The sequence below is a fragment of the Anser brachyrhynchus genome, assembly GCF_964034855.1.
Source record: "Anser brachyrhynchus genome assembly, chromosome: Z".
Taxonomy (NCBI): Eukaryota; Metazoa; Chordata; class Aves; order Anseriformes; family Anatidae; genus Anser; species Anser brachyrhynchus.
Genome location: NC_137697.1, coordinates 41,139,018 through 41,164,147, shown reverse-complemented (window position 1 = coordinate 41,164,147; position 25,130 = coordinate 41,139,018). Strand labels below are relative to the sequence as shown.

Below are 25,130 nucleotides of genomic sequence, written 5' to 3'. Positions count from 1 at the left end.
GGTTCATCAAGTCCAAGTGCAAGGTGCTACACCTGGGTTGGGGTAATCCCGGACATGAAGAACTCATTGAGAGCAGACATGCAGAGAAAAGGTTGGGAGTTCTAGTGGACAAAAAGCTTGACATAAGCTAACAGTGTGTACTTGCACACCAGAAGGCCAACTGCATCTTGGGCTGCATCAAAAGAGAAGTGGCCAGCAGGTCAAGGGAGGTGATTGTCCCCCTCTACTTTTCCCTTGTGAGGTCCCACTTGGAGTGCTGTGTCCAGGTCTGGAGCCCCCAACACAAGAAGGATGTGGGTCTGTTAGAACAGGTCCAGAAAACGATCATGAAGATGATCTAGGGGCTGGAGCACCTCTCCAATGTAGAAACACCGAGAGAGCTGGGCCTGTACACCCTGCAGAAGAGAAGGCTCCGGGGGGAACCTTGTTGTGACCTTTCAATACTTAAAGGGGACTTATAACAAAGATGGAGAAGGGCTCTTTACTCATGTAGATAATGATAGGACAAGGAGGAATGGTTTTAAACTAAAAAAGGAGAGATTTAAATTAAAGATTAGGAGGAAATTCTTCACTCAGACGGTGGTGTCATTGGAACAGGTTGCCCAGACAGGTTATGGATGCCCCATCCGTGGAGATGTTCAAGACTAGGCTGGATGAGGCCTGGGCAACCTCATCTAGTGGGTGGCATCCGTGCCCATGGCAGTGGGGTTAGAACTATATGATCTATGATGTCCCAAGTCATTCTATGATTCTATGATTCCATGAAATGATTTCCAAACATGTGAAGGACAAGAAGATTACTGGGAGTATTCAACATGGAAAGGAAATAAAGGGGAAATCACGCCTAACCAAACATGCCTTTTCCAGTTAAATAAGCAGTTTGGTGAGTTAGGGGGAGTATTTGATGTTGCTTATATTGAGTTTAGCAAGAGTTTTGACATTGTTACAAGAATAGCCAACTGATAGGTATAGTCTATTTAAGTGGACAAAGAGGTGGACTGAAAACTGTCCAAATTCTGTCACTGAAGGTATTGTGTTCAGTGCCACACAGTCAAGCTCTTCACATTCACGTATCCATTTATGGTATATCTGGTTGATACTGGTTACAGTACTCTTACATCTTCAGTATTGATGTAGATAATGAGTCAGAAGGTACCCTCAGCAAATAAACATTTGGAGAAGTGATTGAGATGTCATGGGTAGTGCTGCCATTTAGAGGGACATGAACAAGCCTCTGCCTGTAGATGGGCTGACAGGAATCTCATGCAGTTTAACAATGCAAAATGCAATTATTTTCACTGGAGGAATAACCACAGCAAGGGTTTATGAGAACACAGTAGAATCTGACTGTAGCTTTACAAAAAAAGACATAGGGTCTTGACAGACACAAAGTTGACCATGAGCCAGCAACATGCCTTTGCAGTTCATAAGGACAACACCATTGTGGATTGTTTTAGGAAGAGTGTCAACAACAGGTCAAAGAAGGTGATCCTTGCCCTCTACACAGTCCTGATGATGAGATACATATGGAGCACTGGGTCCTGTTCTGGAATGCCCACTGTAAGAAAGACATGGACATATGGGAGAAAATCCAGGAAAAGACTACAAGTATGACTAAGGTACTGGAGTGTCTGTGATATGAGTAGAGGATGAAGAAGCTGGGAATGGAAATGAGAAGGTACACAGAGGGGTCTTACCTCTGTGCATAAATATCTAACAGGACAGATTCAGGATCTTTCCAATGGTGTCCAGTGACAGCACTAGAAGCAAATGGGCATAAAGTGAAATGCAACAAGTTCTGCTTAGACACAAAAAGAATTTTTTTTTTTTTTTTTTTTTAATTTGATAAAGGTTGGATGCTGGCATTGGTTGCCAATGTGGAGTGGCTGTGCATCCTTGCAGCCATCCTTGGAAATTTTTGAAACCTGACTGGAAATGGCCCTGAGAAAACACCTGTAACTGAGTGAGGAATTTGGATTAGGTGATCTCGAGAGGTACCTGTCAACCTCAGCCATTCTTTGATTCTATGATCTTATGCCCATACTAGAAAATTGGTGATACAAAGTAATTGTAAACATGTGTTCCAGCTTCAAAGTCGTAATTCAGCTTAATCAAACATGATTTATTTAACATGTCAGTAAAATACCATTTGATGAAGAGAACCAGGCCCTACTCATAAATAACAAGCCTTCAGATCAAAATATTTCTGTTTCTACAATAGTATGTCATAGTATTTTAAACTGCTTTACAGCTATCCAGACTGATTTTAATAGCAGCTTAAATCTACACGCTGCCATGAAGGCCCTGAATATCACTGTAATGTAATGTAATGTAATGGACTTTGGATTTTCCTTTATTTCTTTATTTATTATTTGATTAATTTGAATTAATTGTAGATAAATTAATGGAGATTTTCCCTCTAAGAATACAGTCAGAGAAAAAAATGGTCGAAGTACTTCATGGCTCAAAGAAAAAGAAGACCTTTCAGCCTATGAAGTTAGTATTACATTGGAACACAAACCAGAATCTCTTCTGTTTACCTTGCTTTATAATTAAGTGACAATGACATAATTAGAACAGGCCAGTCTTAACATTTAGGCAAGAACAGGAACAGCAGAAACAAACTACAGTCTACTGGGCAGAGGTAAATCTGACAGTATTAGTGTGACTTCATATTGTATTGAAATAATCCACAACTGTTCCTTTTAGACATAGCATTATACATTATCTTTCATTTCTTTACTTCTAGGGTCCGAGGTGGTTGGTTTTGATGGGAAAAGTTGTCTAATTTACACATTTAATCAAAAACTCATGAGTACACTGAAAGATGTGATTTCTCTGAAGTTTAAGACAATGCAAAGTGATGGAATTCTCCTCCACAGAGAAGGACAGAATGGAGACCACATCACCCTGGAATTACTTAAAGGAAAGCTGTCCCTTCTTATTAATTTAGGTAACAGCTACAGTCTCATAAAGTTAATATAACTATATATAATATAGTTATTAGATATTATTTGACTAAAACTTATTTTATTTCACTAAGCAGATTTAAATATATAGTATATGATAAATTAGCAGTATATATTTGAATATTTATATTTTTATATGGAATTAATAGTTTCTTGTTTTTCTTCTCTCAAGGTGATGATAAAACTCATTCTTCTAATACCCAAATTAATATTACCCTGGGCAGTCTTTTGGATGATCAACATTGGCATTCTGTTCTCATTGAGCACTTTAACAATCAAGTAAACTTTACAGTGGATAAACACACTCATCATTTTCATGCCAAAGGAGAATTCAATTATTTGGATCTTGATTATGAGGTGTGAAAAGTACCTTTCCTTTATTATATTTATTAACTTTGTTATATAAATGCAACAACAACAACAACAACAAAAAGCAAAGGGGATAGAGCTTAGGGAAGTTTTAATGGTTGAGACTTCAGGGATATTCTGCTTTGGAATGAACCAAAGAGAAGCATTCTTAAATTATTAATATTGTGCTGGACCTGCAACTGAAAGTTTTTAATACACCAACTTTTTCATCTCAGAATTCATTTTTTCTTAAATATTTTATTTCAGTACCACTGAAAATGTGTTAAACAATTTGTAAACACAATTTAAATAAATGTATTTATTATTTTTACTTTAAAAATATTACTCTTTAATAAAAGCAATTAGCCCTAGCTCAAAGTTATTATTCATGGCTTGATGAAAATTACAAAAATTCAGTACAAACCTGTATCACAGATGCTTGGGATAAAACTTAAATTCCTGTTAAATCCAGCAAAAGTATTATGAAAGAAATCTAGTTTATGCAAATGGTAGAATGATGAAAAAGAGTAGATGTAATTTGCTGTGATAGTTTCCCACCTGTGGGAAACCATAGGAAACCACTATTTCAGTCTGTAATTTGAAGATGGGATGCATGACGTTTGCCCTGTCCTGTTTGCTGGAGTATATGATGACAGAGCATCATTTGAGCCTGCAGATCTTAATTATTTTTTTCTCTCTATTCAAGGTCTTAAGCAGTTAAGAGAAAGATTTCATGCTGTTCCATATCTGCAGTATCCTATCTCAAGAATATCATTCACAAGACTGAAGTCATAATTTTGTTTAAAATTTCTGAGTCTAAGCCACAATGCTAAGACTTTGAGGATCACACCTAAACAAATAAATAAGCTTGTTAATTTCAACTAAGTGGCTAATATATCTATTTTACCAATATTACAAATTCATTCTTCCTCTCTTCCAGTACAAGGTAGAAAGGAAAGCAAAAACTGGAAAAAAACCTGAAAACTTCCAAAAGACTATGAAAAGCTGTATTTAGAATTGCATTTCTTAATATCAACATTTCTCAATATAATAATTTAATGATGCTTATGCCATGATATATCTCATTCTTTGTATATAAAATGATTGTAAACATTAAGTGAAATTTCAGAATGAAAAGATAATTAGCTTCAACTGATCTTCCCTACAATCATTCTGAATGCCAAATGGAATTGCTTTGAAATGAGTGAGTTCAAAAGTTCACTTTACTGGTATCCTATTTCTAATAGTGCCCAAGTGTGAAAACATTGACCAGAGAACAGATGATGTCACCTTTCTGGCAGTGCTTTTCTAAAATAATATACTGCTTTCTAACACTTTCTGTCTTGGGATTTACTGAGACATACTGAAATTTTTGCACTTATAGCTTGCAATGGATTTTTATTTTTTATCAAATATTGCAATGTATTTCTGAACTTAGTTAAACCTACAGCATCACATCAAAGAATTGCACAGCTTAACTAACCATTCTGAGAGGGAAACATTACCTTTGTTTTGTTTTTAATCTACCCTAGACTAATTTAATTGATGTACCCTGGTTTTGTGTTATGGTAGTTATGATTTACACATAGTGGAGAGGTCAGCTTCAAGTCTACTAAAGAAGCTGGAAAATTCTGTTCTCCCTTTTAGCATTGTCCAGATGTGTCTGTACACACTAGACCTTGTCCTTCTTCTCCTTTATTTTGCAGCTGTAATGGACCCTTAAAAATGATAATTCTCTATACGAAGCTGTGGTAAAGAGGAAGGATATATATATATATATAATGCACATGTAAAACTTGATTATATATATATATATATACACATAATGCATATGTATAAACTTGATATAACCCTATTCTTGTTAGTTTGTTCTTTTAATACACAGATGTCATACAAATAAATAGCCATGAAGTAGTGGATTCAGTATTGGACAATCTTTGACTTCTTCTCTTACGTTATTAGTAACTTCTTTCATTAGAAAATTACTTAATAGTATTATTGATTTCTCTTCTCTTTCTAAGCTCAGCTTTGGAGGGATCCCAGTGCCTGGAAAATCAGGGGCATTGTCACGCAGGAATTTTCATGGGTGTTTTGAGAATATTTATTATAATGGAGTGAGCATTATTGACCTGGCCAGGAGGCATAGATCTCAGATCTCCTTTGTGGTAAGAGATTCATAGTTCAAAAAGAATAAATAAGTAAAATAAAATAAAATAAATAATAATAATAATAATTAAAAAAATAAAACAACAAACAAATAGCCACTTCCCTATTCAACATGTTGATATACAGTTCTAATAAAATCCTTGTTGTTCAATTAAAGAAAAATCAATTAATCACCTAATTGGAATGTTTTATCTCTGCTATTGTAGATATTCATCCAGTAGATAATGCAGGATACATTTTATTCTTCAGATCTCTAGCTAATATTTAGGTGTGTATGGTATCTCAAAGTTGTATGATATATCTCTGTTTTACATGTACAAGAAACAGTCAGCTATACAAGATGTACCTAAACTCTTCTAAACACTGTCTTTCGCCTCTGTACCTGACTAGTAAAAATGCACCAGTACATTTTTAAAGCTTTCTATTGCTGAGGATGCCATTCCATTCTGTTTTCTTTAGAGCATTGTAATTTGATAGATAAGTTCTGCTTGTACAATTTATACTGTTCTGTGAAGAGCTGTAATTTACGTTGTTGGGTTTAATACATTTGTTGTGACACAGCCAACAGCTGTAGTAGACAAATCCCTACCATTTAGAGAAATGGTTTCAATAATTAACAAAATTCCTTCTGCTACAGAAAGTTTTCTACTAAAGAAAGAAACAAACAAAAAAATTATTTTGTCCTTTGTTTCTTTTCCCTATTTGGAACATTCAGGGATAACCTCTGTTTTCACTATTTATTTATTCATTTATTTAACAACCAGCAAAAGAAGAGTTATGATGGAATGTATCAGTTCAAAATAAATAACTAAATAGGAAATGTTACCAATCTTTCTCTGTCCCAGAAAAAAAAATAAAAGGATGTTGGGATGTAAATCTCTTATTTTCTGAACTTCATTGAAGCACTCCATAATTAGCTAAATTGATACCTCTGTACAGCTGTACAGAATCCTGTCCATGATGATGATAGATGTTGGGGAGGCTCTCCGTGGACTAGAGAATGAGAAACTATGAAATTGTTGGCAAGAAGTTTGATTGTTTTCATCTCAGATGACTGAACTGTTGTGCTACTTTCAAATCTATTTAGATGTTTTATAACTTAAATGTGCCAGAAAGTATCTGTGTTACTACAGAATCCCTATTAAACAGCCACTCTGCTGGTCTATCAGGCAACTGTCCAAATAATGAGGAGGGGGAATCTGCAGATGGAAATCTTTTAACATTTGATGAAGTTTCTTAATCTGATGACTTCCTTTTTACTATGAGTCTGTTCAGTCAACTATTCATCTCTCTACAGATGAGTTTATAAAACAGAGCCTTTTCATTTATATATTTTCCTTGAAGGAAAGGAAAACAGGTAAACTTTAATGCCTTGCCATGCCAGGGGCAAGTGTGATTTTTTTCTTAGATTGATTTTATAGTTTTATCCTATAAGGTCAAAGTTTTATGTGCCTTTAAAAGTTTAAAAGCTGTTTGTGTTGAAAAGTTGTTAAATGTGCTTTAAATTCTAAAAAGCTTGTTTTAGTTATCATCTGTACTGAACTACTTAGTTTTATTTCAAATGATGGCAAGTCATTAGATCAAAGTACATGTTTTATCACTATCAGAAGTCATAAAGTATTAACATACTTTGATATCAGACTCAAAAAATATATCACTTTTCTTATTTTTATCAGTTAGTACAACTGCAGATACAGCTAAAGCTCAGAGTCAATGAACTCTCCTTCAGATTTATTTAAGCACCTAGGAACCAGTGATTTCAGGAACAGTCAAGTACAAAATAAAGGTTAGATAATTAAATATTAATCATAATCTGATCCATGTGGGCTCACTGGAAAATAAATAAATAAATAGATAAAATAAGTTATCTTCTTTTTTATAAAGTACGTGTTTCATATTTACAAGTAGTAAGAATTTATATGAGTAATTTTCACTGATTATTTCTGAAAATAAATACTGAGCTCAGTAAACATCTCCAGTTGCATTGAATCGGAATGACTGTTACGTGGTCCAGAATATTTTTTTTTCTCTCTCAGATTTTACACTGCCATAAACACTGGCCCAGCCCAGAATTTTTCTCTGCATACAAGCATTCAGGATTGTATAAATATTTATAGAAAACCTAGCATTCTGTGGGATTTCATCTGACATTCAGAAATTTGTCAAGATCCTAATGCTTCTTGTGGCAGAGCTAAAATAAACTCAAAGTGGTTCTGTTTAACTACTGAAGTATCGTTCAATCACCTAATTTAGGATCTTACATCATTCACTCAAAGGTTTTTTCCACTCTTTGCCTGGGCAGATATGTCTGTTCTTCCAAAGAATCAGGTAAACATTTCTCAAATTGGTGATTTTCTTACATATTTGTACTTGGTTTTAGACTAAGGCATTCAAGAGTGTTAATTTTATGCCAAATATTTTGAAACTATGTAGTGTCCATGCAAAAGTTCTCATGATGGGTTTTACCCAAATGTTCCTAATTCCATTCTTGTTTCATTTATTTCTAGGGCAACATATCTTTCTTGTGTTTAGAGCCACATGTGATTCCTATTACATTTCTGAGCTCCAGGAGTTACCTGGCACTGCCTGGCACTTCGGGCCAAGAAGAAGTTTCCATCAGTTTCCAATTTCGCACCTGGAACAAAGAGGGACTTCTGTTATCTAGTAAACTACATCGGTCTTCAGGTGGTTTCCTGTTATATCTGAGTGATGGGAAAGTTAAAATCAATCTTCATAAGCCAGGCAAAGCCATGAGTGGCATTAGTGCAGGTAATAGAAATGAAGGAAAAACAACAAAACAAAACAATACAAAACATTACTGTGCAGAAAAAAAAAAAAAAAAAAAAAGTACCATAGTACCATACTAACTAACATCTGTGTCATTGACTTGGCTTGCAAATTTATAATCCCAATTTTTTTCTGAATTCTTTATTTTCTTAGCAATTTGTATACACCTATATGGTTGTTGGTTTATTTTTATATGATTTTTTTTTCCTCAGTGATTATTTGAGTAAAAATTACTTGCAATAACACAGGCTGTGAGTTGAGTCCTTAATTTGGGTATATGATATTTACAGCTCATGTGTATAATCTAAGAAATGTATGATGCAAGTTTTCCAGTTGTGAAATGTAATCAAGTTAATTTCTTACTCTATGAAGTTATTTGTCAGTGCATTTACAAGGTATCAAGTAACTCATTTTTGTATAAATTTAAATATTAATACATATTTTTTTTTGTTATTACCTAGAAGTCTCAATTACAGAACTTTCTATTACCTACATATAGAAAACTTGCCAAACACCAGGTTGTGTTCCAGGAAGCTGAGGCAGGCCTGAGTCTATATTAAGAAAAAGATCTATAGTAACGAGAAAAACGAATGAAGAAGTTGAGGAGACTCAATAATTGAGAACCAAAGGTTCATTTTTTTGTAGTTAATCACTGAATTGAGATTAGATCATCTGTTCTTAATAGTGTGTTTTGCAAAATATCCTTCAGGGTGGAGCTGAGATTTCCAGAGAGCAATACCTTCTAGTCTTGTTCTGACATATTTTCCCATTGGAAAACTAAAGTATAAGGATAATGACATGAGGAAAATATAGTAAGATGCTAAGTCATGTTAGAAAGTTGTCCATCTGGGATCTTGAGAAGCTCCCAGCTTTCAGTTTCAGGTTTCTTTGTTTGTTTTCCCAGCAACTCAGGTTAGGAGCAAGGAGACCACCTGTTCTACCAAGAGGCTCCTCAGTTTTCACGTGCTGCTAAGTGCTTGATGTAAGAACAGGAAGACTGCTGGCACAGTATGTTTCAAGCAATGTGAGAGCAGGACAGTGTCAGCTGACAAAGTCTTCATCTTCCATGACTCCTTCAAAAAATGGAGAGAAGCAGTACCATCACTATATGATATCAATACCTTCACCTAACATTGTTTTGTCGGCAGTATACTCTGCTCAGAATTCCAGCTGTGATGCATGGAGTTTCTCATTCTTTGTATAAACAAACTGAATTTTGCCTCTTTCATATAGAGGGGTAAAATAGTAGTTCCAGAATGAGTTCTTACACAGGAAAGATAAGACTAGAGAGTTGAGATGGATACATAGAATTCCAAAGAATATTTAAAGATAGGAAAATGTCTCTGGGATTGGTACGGATTTTGCATGAACAAAGTTCTAGTTTGTCTTGAACAATAATGAATACAGTAATACAGTATGTAAATTAAGCTATTACTAAAGTAAGTAACAGATAAACAAATAATCAAAATAATTATCACTAAAATTTATTTTTCCCCGATCCTTTTTGAATCCCACAACACTGAAAAAAATCTATGTAAAAGAGAACAAAGTATTCACAAAATCAATAATCAGCAATCAAGAAAAATAACTTATCACGAATAATGTCCTTGGCAGTATGAAGTAGATAAAGAACAAAATGCAGAGGCAAGCAGAGCAAAGAGACAAAAGGATTTTAAGTTGAGACTTCCTAAATCTTAGGTCCTTGCAATTATATTATTATTATTATTATTATTATTATTATTATTATAGATTGGTTCCTTACTTCAATGCCTGGTACAAAATGATAATTCTTTTGAAGGAAAAAAAAAAAAAAAAAAAAAAACACAATTCCAGTGTTTATTATGTCTCTACAGACACGTGATGATTAAACATAACATTTTAAACTGTTTATTATTTTAATTCAGGAAAAGACCAGTAATGACCATGAATAATGGTAAAATTTACATAAATACTTTGTTCTTTTTTTTTTTTTTCTGTTTGTAACACTAAGTTCAACCTTGATATTTGTTGTAACCAAAAATAACTGATGCACAAAGAGTTTCATTTTCATGACAAGTAGCTTCCTCAGGCTCACCATTTTAAAATGTCGATTCCTTAGCATGAATGTCACTGGTGTGAAGTTAACAGTGATAAATTTGCCTTTTAGAAGCTATTTCAATTGCAGTTCAATTAGATGATATACGTTAAAGAAACTGTGGTCATGCAGCATCATTTTAACAGACCTGTTGAAGGTGGTGGCACTTTTAACATCTATAGACTTGTACACAGAGCAAATTATTCAAAGTTGCAATACAATATATAACGTATTAGCTGAAACACCCCACAATAAATCTTGACAATCTGTGCTGAAATAGAATTTAATGTTATTATTCTACAGTAAGCTTACTTTTCATGATATTTAGCAGGAGGAATTGTGTCTGACTTTATGAGGGCAAAACACTAAAAAAAAAAAAAAAAGAAAAGAAAAAAGAAAACCAACTTATTCTGTTCTAAGAAAGAAGTTATCTAACAAAACCACATATAGGACTTTTTCTTGAGTTTCTGAAGTGCTTATTGTTGCTACACTACTGAAGCAAATCAAGCCTACATCTAAAGACTGAATAATTAAATTATGGATGGCTGGACAGTTTTTTTCTCCTACAAGCAGTCTTATGACCTGTCTTTCACACACATGCAAAATTTGATAATTAAATCAGAGCACATTTCTTTGTGCACAGTTCTTCAAAGATCTCTTCAGCCATATCAAAAAGAGGAGAACAGCATATTAATTAATGAATGATTAAGCTATTATAAGTTATTTTATAGAATCATAGCTTAATATCTTTGTAGCCTCTTTTTACATGTTGGTCATCAAATATTCACAAAGAAATAACATAGGTTAAAAAAAAAAAAAAGGAAGAAGAACACACATTAATGTGACCAATTTGAATTAAAATATGTGGAAATGTTTGAGAATTTATTACTCAGTTTCTCCACATGACCCTGTCTTTCTGTGAAGCTTTATTTCATCACAGATTTTAATTAAATGATGTTAACAATCATTGCATTTAGAGGTTATACTTCGGACTAATCTAAACTCTAAATAGAGTTTCTCTAAACTACCTGATCTCCCAATAAGCTATATACACCAACTTTTTGTATATACGTTCCTAAATTTGGAAGTTACTGTTCAGCAAGATCTTTCACAGACATTAAAATGATACATTAAAATGATGGAGGTACTACTAATGTAAATAAATAGATATATTGTATAATAGTTACATTATTACACATTGAAAGTATAATTGTTATTATTTTTTCCTTATTTTTGTTCTGCAAAAACTTTTTAAAACTAAACCACCAGGATGTACAACTTTCAGGTGGAACAGATATGTTAGCAGTCTCTTGTTTGGACCATTTATATGTTATATAACTCCATACCTTCACTCAAAAATGAACTTAATCAAGGTTCTCAATTCCAAGGCTACGATAAGCAGTTTTCTCAGGAGTGTTTTGTGCTCTCATTATAGGGTTCTCTAATTCCAGATCTAACTTAAGGCACTTTTAGACTCTTAACCCTTCTTTGAGCTAGATGGACATATAGTATTCTTAATGGACATCTTGGTATCTTTATTCATACCAGCCTGGATGAAAGAGATAAAATACACCCCATCCACCCACCCCGCTTCCCTGCCCTACTCTGCTGTACCCCAATCATTTACTATATCCCTATAATGAGCTACAGAATACATAACAAAAAATGCAAGTCATACAACTGATTTTCCAGCAACCATGTGATTTTTCTACTTAAGTATTAGTGCAATCTCCTTTATGGTAGGACATTCTCTTACCTATTCTAACATTGATCAGGAAGACCAAGCAGATGAGGCCCTTCTATACAGATAGAAGAAGCTTCAAATTCACAAGCCCTGGTCTTTCAACCACCCCAATATCTGCTGGAGGGACAGCACTGAAGGGCGTAGGCAATCCAGAAGTTCCTGGAATGCGTTGTTGATAACTTCCTTCTCCAACTGATAGAGAAGTCAGTGAGGAGAAGTGCTATGCCAGACCTAATTCTCACCAACAAGAAGGGATTGGTAGGGAATGTGAAACTCAAGGGCAACCTAGGCTACAGTGACCATGAAATGGTGCAATTTAGGATCCTGAGGGCCGTGAGGAGGTAGCACAGCAAGCTCACTACCCTGGACTTCAGAAGAACAGACTTTCCCTTCTTCAGGGATCTGCTTGGTAGAGCACCATAGGGCAAAGCCCTGAAGGGAAGAGGGGCCCAGGATAGATAGTTAATATACAAGGGTCATATTCTCCAAGACCAGGAGTAATGCATCCCAAAAAGGACAAAGTCAGGCAAAAATGCTAGGATGCATGGATGAACAAGGAGCTCCTGGCCAAAATGAAGCAGAAAAATGAGGTCTACAGAGGGTGGAAGCAAGGACAAATACCCTGGGACAAATACAGAGAAATTGTCTGTGCAGACAGAGTTCAGGTTAACAAATCTAAATAGAGCTTCTAATAGGCTAAAGCCCTATTAGAATTAAATTTTTCCAGGGACATCAAGGGGAAAAGATTTCTATAGGTACATCAGTGATAAAAGGAAGTCTAGGGAAATTGTTGGCCATCTCTGGAGGGAAGCAGGAGAGTTGGTTACCCACAATATGGAGAAGGCTTAGTTACTCAATTAATTTTTGCCTCAGTCTTCATTGGCAAGAGCTCTAGCCACTTAGCCCAAGCCCAGAAGGCAAAGGCAGGGACTAGAAGAATGATGAACCACATACGGTATAGGAGAAGATCGGTTTCAAGACTATCTAAGGAACCTAAAGGTGTAAAACTCCATGGGACCTGATGACATCTGCGGGATAAGGGAACCAGCAGATGTAGTTGCTATGCCACTATCCATCATATCTGAGAAGCAGTGGAAGTCTGGTGAAGTTCTCACTCACTGTAAGAGGGGAAATATAGCCCCCATTTTTAAAAAGGGAAAAAAGAAAGACAAAGGGAACTGCAGACCAGTCAGTCTCACCTCTGTGCCCACCAACACTATGGAGCAGATCCTCATGGAAACTAGGCTAAGGTATATGGAAAATAAGGAGGTGACTGGAGACAGCCAACCTGGCTTCACTAAAGAGAGATCGTGCCTGACAAATCTGGTGCCCTTCTATGATGGGGTTACAGCATTGGTGGATGGGGGAAGAGCAACTGACATTATCTACCTGGACCAGTGCAAAGCATTTGAAACTGTCTGCCATGATATCCTCGTCTCTAAATCGGAGAGACATGGATTTGATGGACGGACCACTTGGTGGGCAAGGAACTGGCTGGATGATCACACTCGAAGAGTTCTGATCAACAGCTCAATATGCAAGAGAAATTCACTTATGAGTGGTGTTTCTCAGGGGTCAGTATTGGGATTGGTACTATTTAACATCTTTGTTGGTGACATGGACAGTGACATTGAGTGCACCCTCAGCAACTTCGCAGATGACACCAAGCTGTGTGGTGAGGCTGACATACTGGAAGGAAGGGATGCCATCCAGAGGGACCTGGCCAGGCTTGAGATAGGTGTGTGTGAACCTCATGAAGTTCAACAAAGCCAAGTACAAGGTTGTACATCTGGGCCAGGGCAATCCCAAGAACAAATACAGGTTGGGTGGAGAATAGACTGAAAACAGCCCTGAGGAGAGGAACTGGAGGTGTTAGTTGATGAGAAGCTCCACATGAGCCAGAAATGTGTGCTTGCAGCCCACAAAGCCAACCGCATCCTGGGCTGTACAAAAAGAAACAGGACCAGCAGGGCAAGGGAGGTGATTCTTCCCCTTTATTCTGCCTTCATGAGGCCCCACTGAAAAGAGTCAGGCTCCACTTGGTACACTTAATGCTCTCTTTCCCTTCCCTTCCCTTCCCTTCCCTTCCCTTCCCTTCCCTTCCCTTCCCTTCCCTTCCCTTCCCTTCCCTTCCTTCCCTTCCCTTCCCTTCCCTTCCCTTCCCTTCCCTTCCCTTCCCTTCCCTTCCCTTCCCTTCCCTTCCCTTCCCTTCCCTTCCCTTCCCTTCCCTTCCCTTCCCTTCCCTTCCCTTCCCTTCCCTTCCCTTCCCTTCCCTTCCCTTCCCTTCCCTTCCCTTCCCTTCCCTTCCCTTCCCTTCCCTTCCCTTCCCTTCCCTTCCCTTCCCTTCCCTTCCCTTCCCTTCCCTTCCCTTCCCTTCCCTTCCCTTCCCTTCCCTTCCCTTCCCTTCCCTTCCCTTCCCTTCCCTTCCCTTCCCTTCCCTTCCCTTCCCTTCCCTTCCCTTCCCTTCCCTTCCCTTCCCTTCCCTTCCCTTCCCTTCCCTTCCCTTCCCTTCCCTTCCCTTCCCTTCCCTTCCCTTCCCTTCCCTTCCCTTCCCTTCCCTTCCCTTCCCTTCCCTTCCCTTCCCTTCCCTTCCCTTCCCTTCCCTTCCCTTCCCTTCCCTTCCCTTCCCTTCCCTTCCCTTCCCTTCCCTTCCCTTCCCTTCCCTTCCCTTCCCTTCCCTTCCCTTCCCTTCCCTTCCCTTCCCTTCCCTTCCCTTCCTTTTTTTTACCCTGTTTGTAAATATACTGCACCTGCTAGTATCCTCAAATGACACTTCTCATAACAGACTGCAAACAAAATCAATTGCCAGAATGTTATCAGAAAATCTGTGACTATGGTCCTGTGCTTTCTGTGATTATATTAGAAGAGGGAATGGTTGCTTGAAGTGCAACACAGAGGTAATCTATGCGCCATAGTTTTTTATATAATTCCACTTAAACTGGACATAAAGCAAATGTTACTATCATTAGAGGATAAGATTTCTTCTTGTGTAGTCCCTGACAAATGTATCAGTTGAAGTAAGGAAACAAGTCATGTAAATGGTGCGTATATCTAATATTGTATTTAATATATTACAGACAGTTTCTAAATGATATTTTATTTGAATTTAGAAGTAATTCTAAGATTTATCTCTTAATTGTATGCTGAAATTTTGTGTTTAGACTGTGCTAGTTTGAAATATATGAGTCCTAGTTATAATGCAATTTAGTTGTTTGAAACCTGTCACTTTTATATTTTGCTTTCTTTTCCTTCTGTTTGAACAAATCTGTTAACTGTCAGAATATTTATTTCTAGAATATAGAGCAAATTCTAGAGAGTACTATAAAAATACATGAAATTTCAACAGGGAAATCACATCACAAATCTGAGACATTGCAGTCAAGAAAAAACTTTAAATAACTCAAAGGCTGTATTCTTTGTAGTTCTCTCAAAGAAGTATCATAGTTCTAAAACCACTCAAGGACATAATTGATTTATATCACTTATGTAAAGATAGTAAGTGTTTATGTGCTGCTTAGAATAAAATGTATTTAAATCTATATATGCAGGCATGTTCCAGAATAACTGCTTTGGGTATATTGCTTCATTGCTCATTACACTTACACAGACAGAGGTAATGTAAATTGGTGTTAGAGGCTAGACACCGAGAAAGTAGTCCCAAAATTTACCCATTTATTTCCAATATATTTTCCATGTTTTCCAATATATTTCTAAGAGGAACTGAAAAAAAAATAAAAATAAAAAAAATTGACATTGACATGATGCTTGATGAAGCTTTTTACGTCTACAGGATAGTTATTTTTCTGCATTTTAATGTAATGACTACCTTTGATTTTAAAAGATGAAGAAATAACTTGTGACAGTGCAATAAAAATGTGTATTATGTGTTAAATACTGTATCAACCATCACAATAATGCCTTAGTGATAACCTCCTCAGATTGAGAGGATACTTTTCATAGTCCCTACATTAAATATATATGTTACTGATAATTAGGAGCATTATAATGGTAAAGCTTATTCACTAAAATACATTTTTTTTTCTTTTAAATCAGAAGTGAAGCAAGGGAACAGACATTTATTTTTGCAACCAAGCAATATTTTTGCTATGATTGCTACTGTACTGGTTTCTTCTCCTTTCTAATTTATAACATCCAGATAATATAACAAATAATGGGTGTCTGTCCTTCATTTTGCTTTTTGTTTCCATCCTAGGTGCTGGATTAAATAATGGTCAGTGGCATTCTGTACTATTCTCTGCCAAAAGAAATCGTATCATCTTAATAGTGGACAACGATATGACCTCATCTGCTTATTCCTCCATATCTCTGCAAATTTATTCAGCAGACACATTCTACTTTGGAGGTGAAATATTGCTTATTGCTTATTTATGCTGGCAATATCACAGTTAAATGTAAATTTTTGCAGACATAGCTAATCAAACAGCAACAATGATTTGGCTTGCTTCAAGCCTTTGTTGCCTAACTCAGATATCTCTTAGAGTACTGGTTTCTCAGTAACTGCTATGATATTTTTGGGTTCACATTTCTTAAAAATTTTATCATGCTAAGTAGAATAAATTACCACCCTAAATCCTTTGTCAATTTCTAGAACATAGTTTTCTAGTATCATGTCCTGATAATTAAACTTAGCATGGCTGACAATCAATCAAATAGGTACACAAGTCTCTTTTGTTATGCAGTCATTGTTTTGCTAAGTCTCTCTCTCTCTTTTTTTTTTTTTTTTTTTTTTTTAATGGGGGGTGGGGCAGGGATTATTAATACATTTTCTGAGAATCTTCCACTGGGCTGACTTCAAGACTTCACCTGAAGTACATGTTTACTTGTGCAAATATCCTCCTTAGATCCATACTTATTCATTGCACGATACACAATCGAAAAAAAATGTTTTTGACCACAGTAGCACAACAATATTATGTTTGGAGAACATAACTTCTCTCTAAAAGCTTATAGGTGTCCTAGTTTCACTAGAGCTCTGAACATGAGCTGGCAGTGTGCCCAGGTGGCCAAGAAGGCCAACAGCATCCTGGCTTGTGCCAGGATTAGTGTATCCAGCAGGACCAGGAAGCTGGTTGTTCCCTTGTACTCTGCTCTGGTGAGGCTGCACCTCAAGTACTGTGTTCAGTTTTGGGCCCCTCAATACAAGAATGACCTTGAGGCCCTGGAGGATTTCCAAAGAAGGGCTACAAAGCTGGTGAAGGGCCTGGAACGCAAGTCCTAAGAGGAGTGGATGAGGGAACTGGGGTTGTTTAGTCTGGAGAAGAGGAGGCTTAGGGGAAACCATATTGCTCTCTACAACTTCCTGAAAGAAAGTCGTGGGGAGCTGGGGGTCAGCCTCTTCTCACAGATAACTTGTGATAGAACTAGAGGAAATGGCCTCAAGTTGCACCAGGGGAGGTTTAGATTAGAAATTAGGAGACATTTCTTCTCAGAAAGAGTAGTGAGGCACTGGAATGGGTTGCCCAGGAAGGTGGTGGAGTCACCATCTCCGAGGGTGTTTAAGGAAAGTTTGGAAGTGGCACTTAGGGACATGGTTTAGTGGGTGATATCGGTAGTAGGGTGATGGTTGGACCAGATGATCTTGAAGGTCTTTTCCAACCTTAATGATTGTATGACTGTATGATTCTGTGATCTTCTTTTTAAGCAGAAAGTCATCAAATGATTTTGTCATTAATATTTATTGATATAATTGTGCAGGTTGTCATAAACCTAGATAAATTAGGAATGGAGTGCATAATAGCAACATTAGACAGAATCTGAATACATTATTTAACACTACCTTAAATCTTCATCTCTTACTAGCTTATGACTAAACAATTTATTAAAAATAAATAAATAAATAAATAAAAGTCAGAATGCGTATAAAACACTAAATGCATCTGGACCAAGTCATTGTCCACAGATTAGTTCCCTTGGAGAAAGAAAAAAAAAAAAAAAAAAAAAGCTCACAAGCAGAAAGTAAATCTAGGAAAAAAAACCATTTGTGGATTTTTCAGGTCTGGTGTCTAGCCTTCTCTAGTAAAGATACATCCTGAACTGGTTGATAATCAGAGAAAGATACAGAATATGGACGTTGAATAGCAAGAAGGTATTTTGTAGATTTTTATTTCTACATAGGTCCAGGTTCCCACATTTCTGAATACACCAGTAAACATTGCATGGAACATTGCCATATTCTACCATCAAAATGTATACAGTGCATTTCCAAGTTTGTACAAATATTTACCATTTTTCTGTATGCTGGTTGTTTAAATGTGAATAAGAGTCTTCCAGAATAGATGCCCTGGGGACACAATGGTCATTTTACTTGTTATAAAGAATACAGAATATGCAAAAAAATGTGGAAGTTTAGCTGAGGAAATGTGTGATAAACATGAAGGTAATTTAGAATTATGTCAGCATAACTCCTAGTCAAGAATATACGACTGCTCTCAGTTCGTGGAATAAAAACTTTGCAACTATAAGGGAAAAAAGATATTATTTACATTTGCAATAAGCACATGGAGTAAATTTAATTATTAAACTATTTCCTTCTGTTATTAATATTTGGCCCATAATAAGAAGAAGGAATCTCACTTTCAGTAATAGTCATTATGAGTTGACTTTTCTCTAACAGAACTAGAAGACAACATTTTAAAAAGACAGATGATAAGGAAAATCTGAGGCAAAATCTTGTTGAACAGAAAAGTTAGAGATGTAAACTTTTTCTGCATTCACCTTTTTTAATATTTATTTTATTTTATTTTATTTTATTTTATTTTATTTTATTTTATTTTATTTTATTTTATTTTATTTTATTTTATTTTATTTTATTTTTTGGTATGGATTCCCCTGGAAGTCTTTCACACTCAAATGAATGTCAGATTTTTTTTAGCACAAATGACAGATTTTTTTGTTTGTTTGTTTGTTTTTAACATTTTATTATATAGTGCTATAGAGAATTTGTTTAAGACCTTTAATTGATTTATCAAAATGTTTGTGATACTGTAAAGTTGCTCTGTTCCTGTTTAGATTTTAGCAAATCCACAGATTTGTTATTCTTACAGCAATATGCAAAGTAGTTAATATACATTTTCCTTTAGAAAGGTAGTAACAGTTTTGAACAATTTGGTACCTCACCAGAGAAAAAGACACTGAGAATTTATTTACTTATTTTATGTCATTTAGTTCATTTTCTATTATATACTTCTTAAAAATATATCAATTTTATTTTTGTTTTTGCATATTCCTTTGAATATATATACCAGTTTCCATTATCATTTTGCTTCCTGGAAAAATAAATCTCTGCACATTATTTGCAGGACTTCAGAAAATACCCATTTGCTCTGTGAAACAGAAAAGTATCTTAATAGTCTCTGCTTCCTAACATCATGGAACAAGAAACTTTTTGAATATTGTAAAACAAAAAGTAGCATTGTTTGATTAAGATCAAATACGGCCCTTGCTCCAGAATAAATATTGACCTTTGGAAGACAGACAAAGATAAAAATATTCAGGCATATTTTGTCATACAGTGTTCAGCTGTCATAGGGAAAAACTTCTCAATTGATATGGTTTAAACCAAATCAGCTTTTATTAATACTGTTTATTTAACTGGTAATAAGTAAATTGCATTTCAGGATCATTATCAGTAAAATAATATACAAATTACTGTATTACATTCTTTCAGAATGTCAATCACAGACAGGAATTCCAGAGGTTGCCTAGTCCAGTCTCCTGCTCAAAACCAATCTGATTAGATCAGAATGTACAGATTATACACCTCCAAGGATGGAAATCTCCCTAACTTGTTCCTGTATTGAACACCTTCATGGTTAAAAAGTATAAATTTATTTTTGCTGATATGTGATTTGAATTTGCCATTTCTGATTGTTGTCTCTTCCCTCTCCTCTAATCACTGTAGACTTCCGGAAAGAGGCTGTCTCCTTCCCTGCATCTCCTTCTCAGATATCTTTACCTTTCCTCCTTAAGACTGGTCAGACCCAGCTCTCTCAGCATCTTAAAATACATCCTGTCCATTCAACTCCCTTGATCATATTTGTGACCTCACGCAAGGATGTCAATATATTTTGTTTATTGGGAAGTCCAGAACTGGACATGGCACTCCAGATGTGGTCTCACAGTTGCCAAAGACAGGGAAAGGCCACTTGTCTAGACTTGCTGGCACTACTTTTGTTAATTCCATTAGCCTTCTGTGCCATAAATGCACATTCATGTCTCATGGTGCATCTGTTGTCCATCAGGACACCAAGACTTTCTCTGTGGATCTGCCTCCTAGGCAGTAGCCTGCACTGTTACATGGGCTTATTTTATCCCAGAAGAAACACCTTGTACTTGTTCTTGCTAAACTTCATGGTATCCCTGTCACCCCTTTTCTCCTGCTTGCCCAGTTGCAGCCTTGCTCTCCAGCATATTGACCCTTTCCCCCAACTTAGTATCAGTCACAAGCATTCTGAGAGTGCACTCTGTCCTGTCTCCCTAATGTTAATGAAGACTTTAAACAGCATAGTTCCCAGGACTGATCCCTGAAAGACCACTGAACATCAGCTAGACTTTCATCATTGATTGTCCACTTATCCCACTGACATCTCATCAATCCAATGATATGGAAACTGCAGAAAACTGCCGATGGTTTTGCTAAAGTCAAGGTATAATCCATGTCAGCTGTCTCTAATTACCTTTTTGTACGTCACATAGCATATAAGAGGATTTGCTCCATGAACTTCCCAGGTACTGAGGAAAGGCTGACTAGTCCCTGGCTCTCTGGGCCCTACTTCTTGGCCTTCTTGAAGGTGAGTGTAACATCTGCCTTTTCCAGTCATCAAGAAGCCCACCTAATTACCAAAATATTTTAAGGATTAAAATGATAATAGTTTAACAGTGGCAACATTGGATGTTGCAATGATATTGGCCAGCTCTTCCAGTGCTCTCAGATACCTCTTAGACTCTTTTTTTTCCTGTTCTGTGGCTACTACTTCCCTACCTCATACTTTGCTGGGACAAGGGAAGTCTGAGGTTTAGTCTTTACCAGTCAAGACTGAAGAAAAAAGATCTCAGGCAATTCTGCAATTCCCGAGGCTCTAGGCCCTTGTCATTTGATCCTCAAAACATGTCCCTGAACAAACCAACATGGGCTCTTCTGAAATCCATAGCTGTACTTCTGTGTTTGTTTGTTTGCTTTCTCACTCTCTTGTCTCTGGATCTTAAACTCCACAGTCTCATGTTTGATGCAACAAAGACTAGCCTTGATGTTCACATCTTCATTTTTTAACTTGTCTAGGAGCAGCAGTTTTCAATAAAGCATCTTTCCTAGTTGGTTCATGGATTAAAAACATCTAGAAATTGTCTTCATTTTTCAGAAATCTTCTGGATAGTTTGATAAAGAAAAACTCTTGTACTTTGTAGCTCATTTTCTTTGACTTCAGTTATGACTCGAAACTTGTCCAGATCACAGTCAGCCTGTATTTTAACCCAACATTTTGTGACTAAGATCATTTGGTGAATCTGTTCACATATTGATTCCCTTAATTATTTTGGAACTGCTGTTTGGGTTATCCTGTACCCTGTAGCAATGACTTGCACATATTATTAAAAGTAAGATTGAACAACCATATTTCTTTACTCTTGCACAGACATGATAAATCAGAAGTGTTTCTGGATAAACATGGCCACAAAATTTGCTACACCTGAAAAATACCAAATTCTGATATATATATAATATTTTCACTAAAGTATTTTTTTCAGCTCAAGGATTTATGCTTCTTTCAGGCTGCCCGAACAGTGAAAACAATTCTGAATGTAAAAGCTCATTTGGTGGCTTTCAAGGATGTATGCAACTCATTTCTATTGGCAACAAAGCAGTGGATATGAACTCAGTTCAGCAAAATATTTTTGGCAATTTCAGCGACCTTCAGATAGATTTATGTGGCATTATAGACAGGTAAGAAAATTATATATATATATATTTATTTATATATTTGATTTTTTTGTTATTGTTTCAAATACTGACCTCATGACCAGGAACAAAATGCTTACAAAATTGCATGCTTCTTTCACAAACATTCAAAAGTATAGAAGAATTTAAGTATACATAGAAAAGCAAACAGAATATTTTGCTGCACTGCAAATAACTTTACAATATATGAGGTTAAAAGTATTTGATATTTCTGGCTAATTTTTAATATTTTAAATTTTTGTTTTGTAACACGGTAGACACAAATCTCTTTCTGTGACATTTGAAATCCCATTCATCATTTGAAATCCTATGTTCTTTACAAATTATTGCTTTTCCTATATTTTACCCATCCAGAAACATAGTGGAAACACCCTCACAATGAGTGAGCAATCTTTATTTTATGCTCAGGTCAGAACTAATTGTAACTAGTGTGAGAGGGTATTTTTTTTAAGAATGACCAGTTGAAATGGCTCCCTTTGGAAGGAGGAAAGTCTACACACCTTCTCCGAAATAGAACAAGTGGAAGGAATTTGCTGGAGTTCAGTGTGGAGGAAGCAGAGGATAAGTATATACAACCTGTTAGAGACTTCTATTTGGAATATAGCATATGTTTCTTCTCAACTTTCCCTTACCCTACAGTCTTTTGATTCATTTTCTCATTTTTCACTTATTTCACCCTCTCCTTCTCCTTTCTAATAGCCTTTGTAACACTTCCCACTTTCTTCTGGCTTCTAAAGCACCATATTGCTGTATTTCAACACTCTGGAATTGAACTTCCTACTCACTTTCATTATGCGGTGTTTTGTTTGTTTGTTGTTGTTAGTAGTAAGAATGAGGAGCAGAGTCAGGTTTAAAGAATGCAATGGATATTCTTTAGTCAAACACTTAAATGGAGATCTAAACAAGATTTTGAATGGAAAATATCAAGAAATTGACTGATAATATAATTGGTACTAACTACTCTCTCTTTTTAACATAGATATTTGAATCTGTATGTATATAACTAAGGAACACTCAAAATGCTAAACTCAGAGCTGTGATTTGTGAACAATCACTTCCTCCATAAATACGGAGACATCTTACCAAACACATTCAGAGAACGTGGTATGCTTTACATATTCTGGTACATAGTAAAGCATGTACCATATGTTGGTTTAAAAAAAAAAAAAAAAAAAGAAAAAGTTTGTGACGTATATGTATGAAGTTAGTGGATCCTAGAACACAGAAATACAGAATTATTTACAGTGTTCCAGATGGCATGGCATTTTCACTGAGCAGTTGTATTGTGTTTACAAGGCAAAATTTTAGTAGTGAGGGGCTGCAGGGGTGGCCTGTGTAAGAAGAGTCCAGAAGCTACCCCATGTTAGATAAAGGCCAGTTTCAGCTGGCTCCAAAGGGACCCACCACTGTCCAATAAGCGATGTTGGTTGTGCCTCTGTGAGAGCAGATTTAAGAAACGGAAAAAAAAATGCTGACCAACAGCAGCTGAGAGAGTGAGGAGTGAGAAGCAGCCCAGCAGACAAGAAAGTAAGAGCAGAGGGTGCAGGAGGTGCTCCAAGTGCTTGAGCAGAAGTTCCCCTGCAGCCTGTGGAGAGACCCATGGTGGGGCAGGCTGTCCCCCTGCAGCCCATGGGTCCCACGTGGAGCAAATCTCCATACTGCAGCCCATGGAGGAGCCCCCGGTGGAACAGGTGGATGTGGCCTGGAGGAGGCTGCAGCCCATGGAGAGCCCCTGCAGGAGCAGGCCCTGGGCCAGAGATGCAGCCCGTGGAGAGGAGCCCACGCAAGAGCAGGGGTTCTGGGGGGAGCTGCCGCTGGTGAGGGACCCATGCTGGAGCAGTTTACTCCTGACGGATAGACCCCGTGTTACGGACCCATATTTGGAGCAGTTTTTGAAGAGCTGCTGCCTGTGGGAAGTCCCCTCAGGCTCAGTTCAAGAAGGGTGGCATCCTGTGGGAGGGACCCCATGCTGGAGTAGGGACATAGAATGACTGTGAAGAAGCATCAGAGATGAAGTGTTAAGGACTGACCACAGCCCCCATTCCCCTGTGACACTTGGTGGAAGGAGGTAGAAGAGGGTGGATGGGGCGGGGAGGTATTTTTAGTTTGTTTTGAGTTTCTCACTGCTCTAGCTTGTAATAGGTAACAAATTTTATTAATCCCCCAATGCTCTTTATTTTTTTTCTTTCCTTTTTTTTTTTTCTTCCCATGATGATAACTGTTGAGTGATCTATTCTTATCTCAACACTTGACCACTTTCCTTCATATTTTCCCTTTGAGGAAGGGGAGTGAGAAGGTGTGATGGAGTTTGGCTGCCCAGCTGAGTAAAACCACTACAGTAGTGCAAGTTTATTTAGAATTTTAGCCTACCCTTTTAACTTTTTGTTGCTTTTAAATACTGCACCAATGGTTTTAGACATATATATAGCCTTTCTTATAAGATAGTTGGGTTTTGTTAGTTTGTTTCTTTGTTTTTGTTTGTTTGTGTGTGTGTGTGTGTGTGTCAAAAACATAGCAATATTTTGTTGTTGCTGTTGTTTGGGCTTGTTTATACCACTTAAACTTCCCAAACTCTTTTCCACAATTTTCATTAGCTTTCTGACACAATATTAATCCTTTTATTTTTGAATTTCCAGTCTCATAGTGATTATCATATGCCTTCCTACCTTAGCAAAGTAGAAGTTAAATCAATTTATTTTCATCAATTTCATTATGTACATCATCTATTATTTCAAAATAAACCATTTTTTTGAAGTATTCCTGGTCTTCTACTAGCCGTCCTGGGGAGAAATTGTTTCTTTCCAGTTTCTTCACAAGTCCCATTGCCTTTGCTGTCTGTAGCTCATTATCTGGAACAAAATTCATGTTTCTCTTTACCAAACTATTTCTACATCTCACCATAAACCCAGCTGATAACATGTATTCTCCTTCTCTTCTGTCACCTTTAAAATTTCTTGCACATATTAACAGTTTTCAATAGCTTTTATCATTTTTTTGCACCCTATAGTTTTGAGACAATATTCTCTCACTATAATGCTTTCTCCATGTCTTTAGTTTTTCATGTACTCA

The 25,130-nt window shown here is 36.5% G+C and overlaps 1 protein-coding gene across 2 annotated transcripts in view; it reads left to right on the top strand.

The window, feature by feature from the left end:
• CNTNAP4 (contactin associated protein family member 4) overlaps positions 1-25,130 on the top strand; it is a 195,208-nt gene that overhangs the window by 118,097 nt on the left and 51,981 nt on the right. The window contains exons 5-10 of one of the 2 annotated variants that reach the window (XM_080573552.1): positions 2,750-2,953; positions 3,142-3,326; positions 5,339-5,482; positions 7,991-8,252; positions 16,302-16,451; positions 21,875-22,046. In XM_080573552.1, the coding sequence (XP_080429678.1) occupies positions 2,750-2,953; positions 3,142-3,326; positions 5,339-5,482; positions 7,991-8,252; positions 16,302-16,451; positions 21,875-22,046 (1,117 nt within the window). The remainder of the gene's footprint in view (positions 1-2,749; positions 2,954-3,141; positions 3,327-5,338; positions 5,483-7,990; positions 8,253-16,301; positions 16,452-21,874; positions 22,047-25,130) is intronic. The other variant, XM_080573553.1, reaches the window with a different exon arrangement.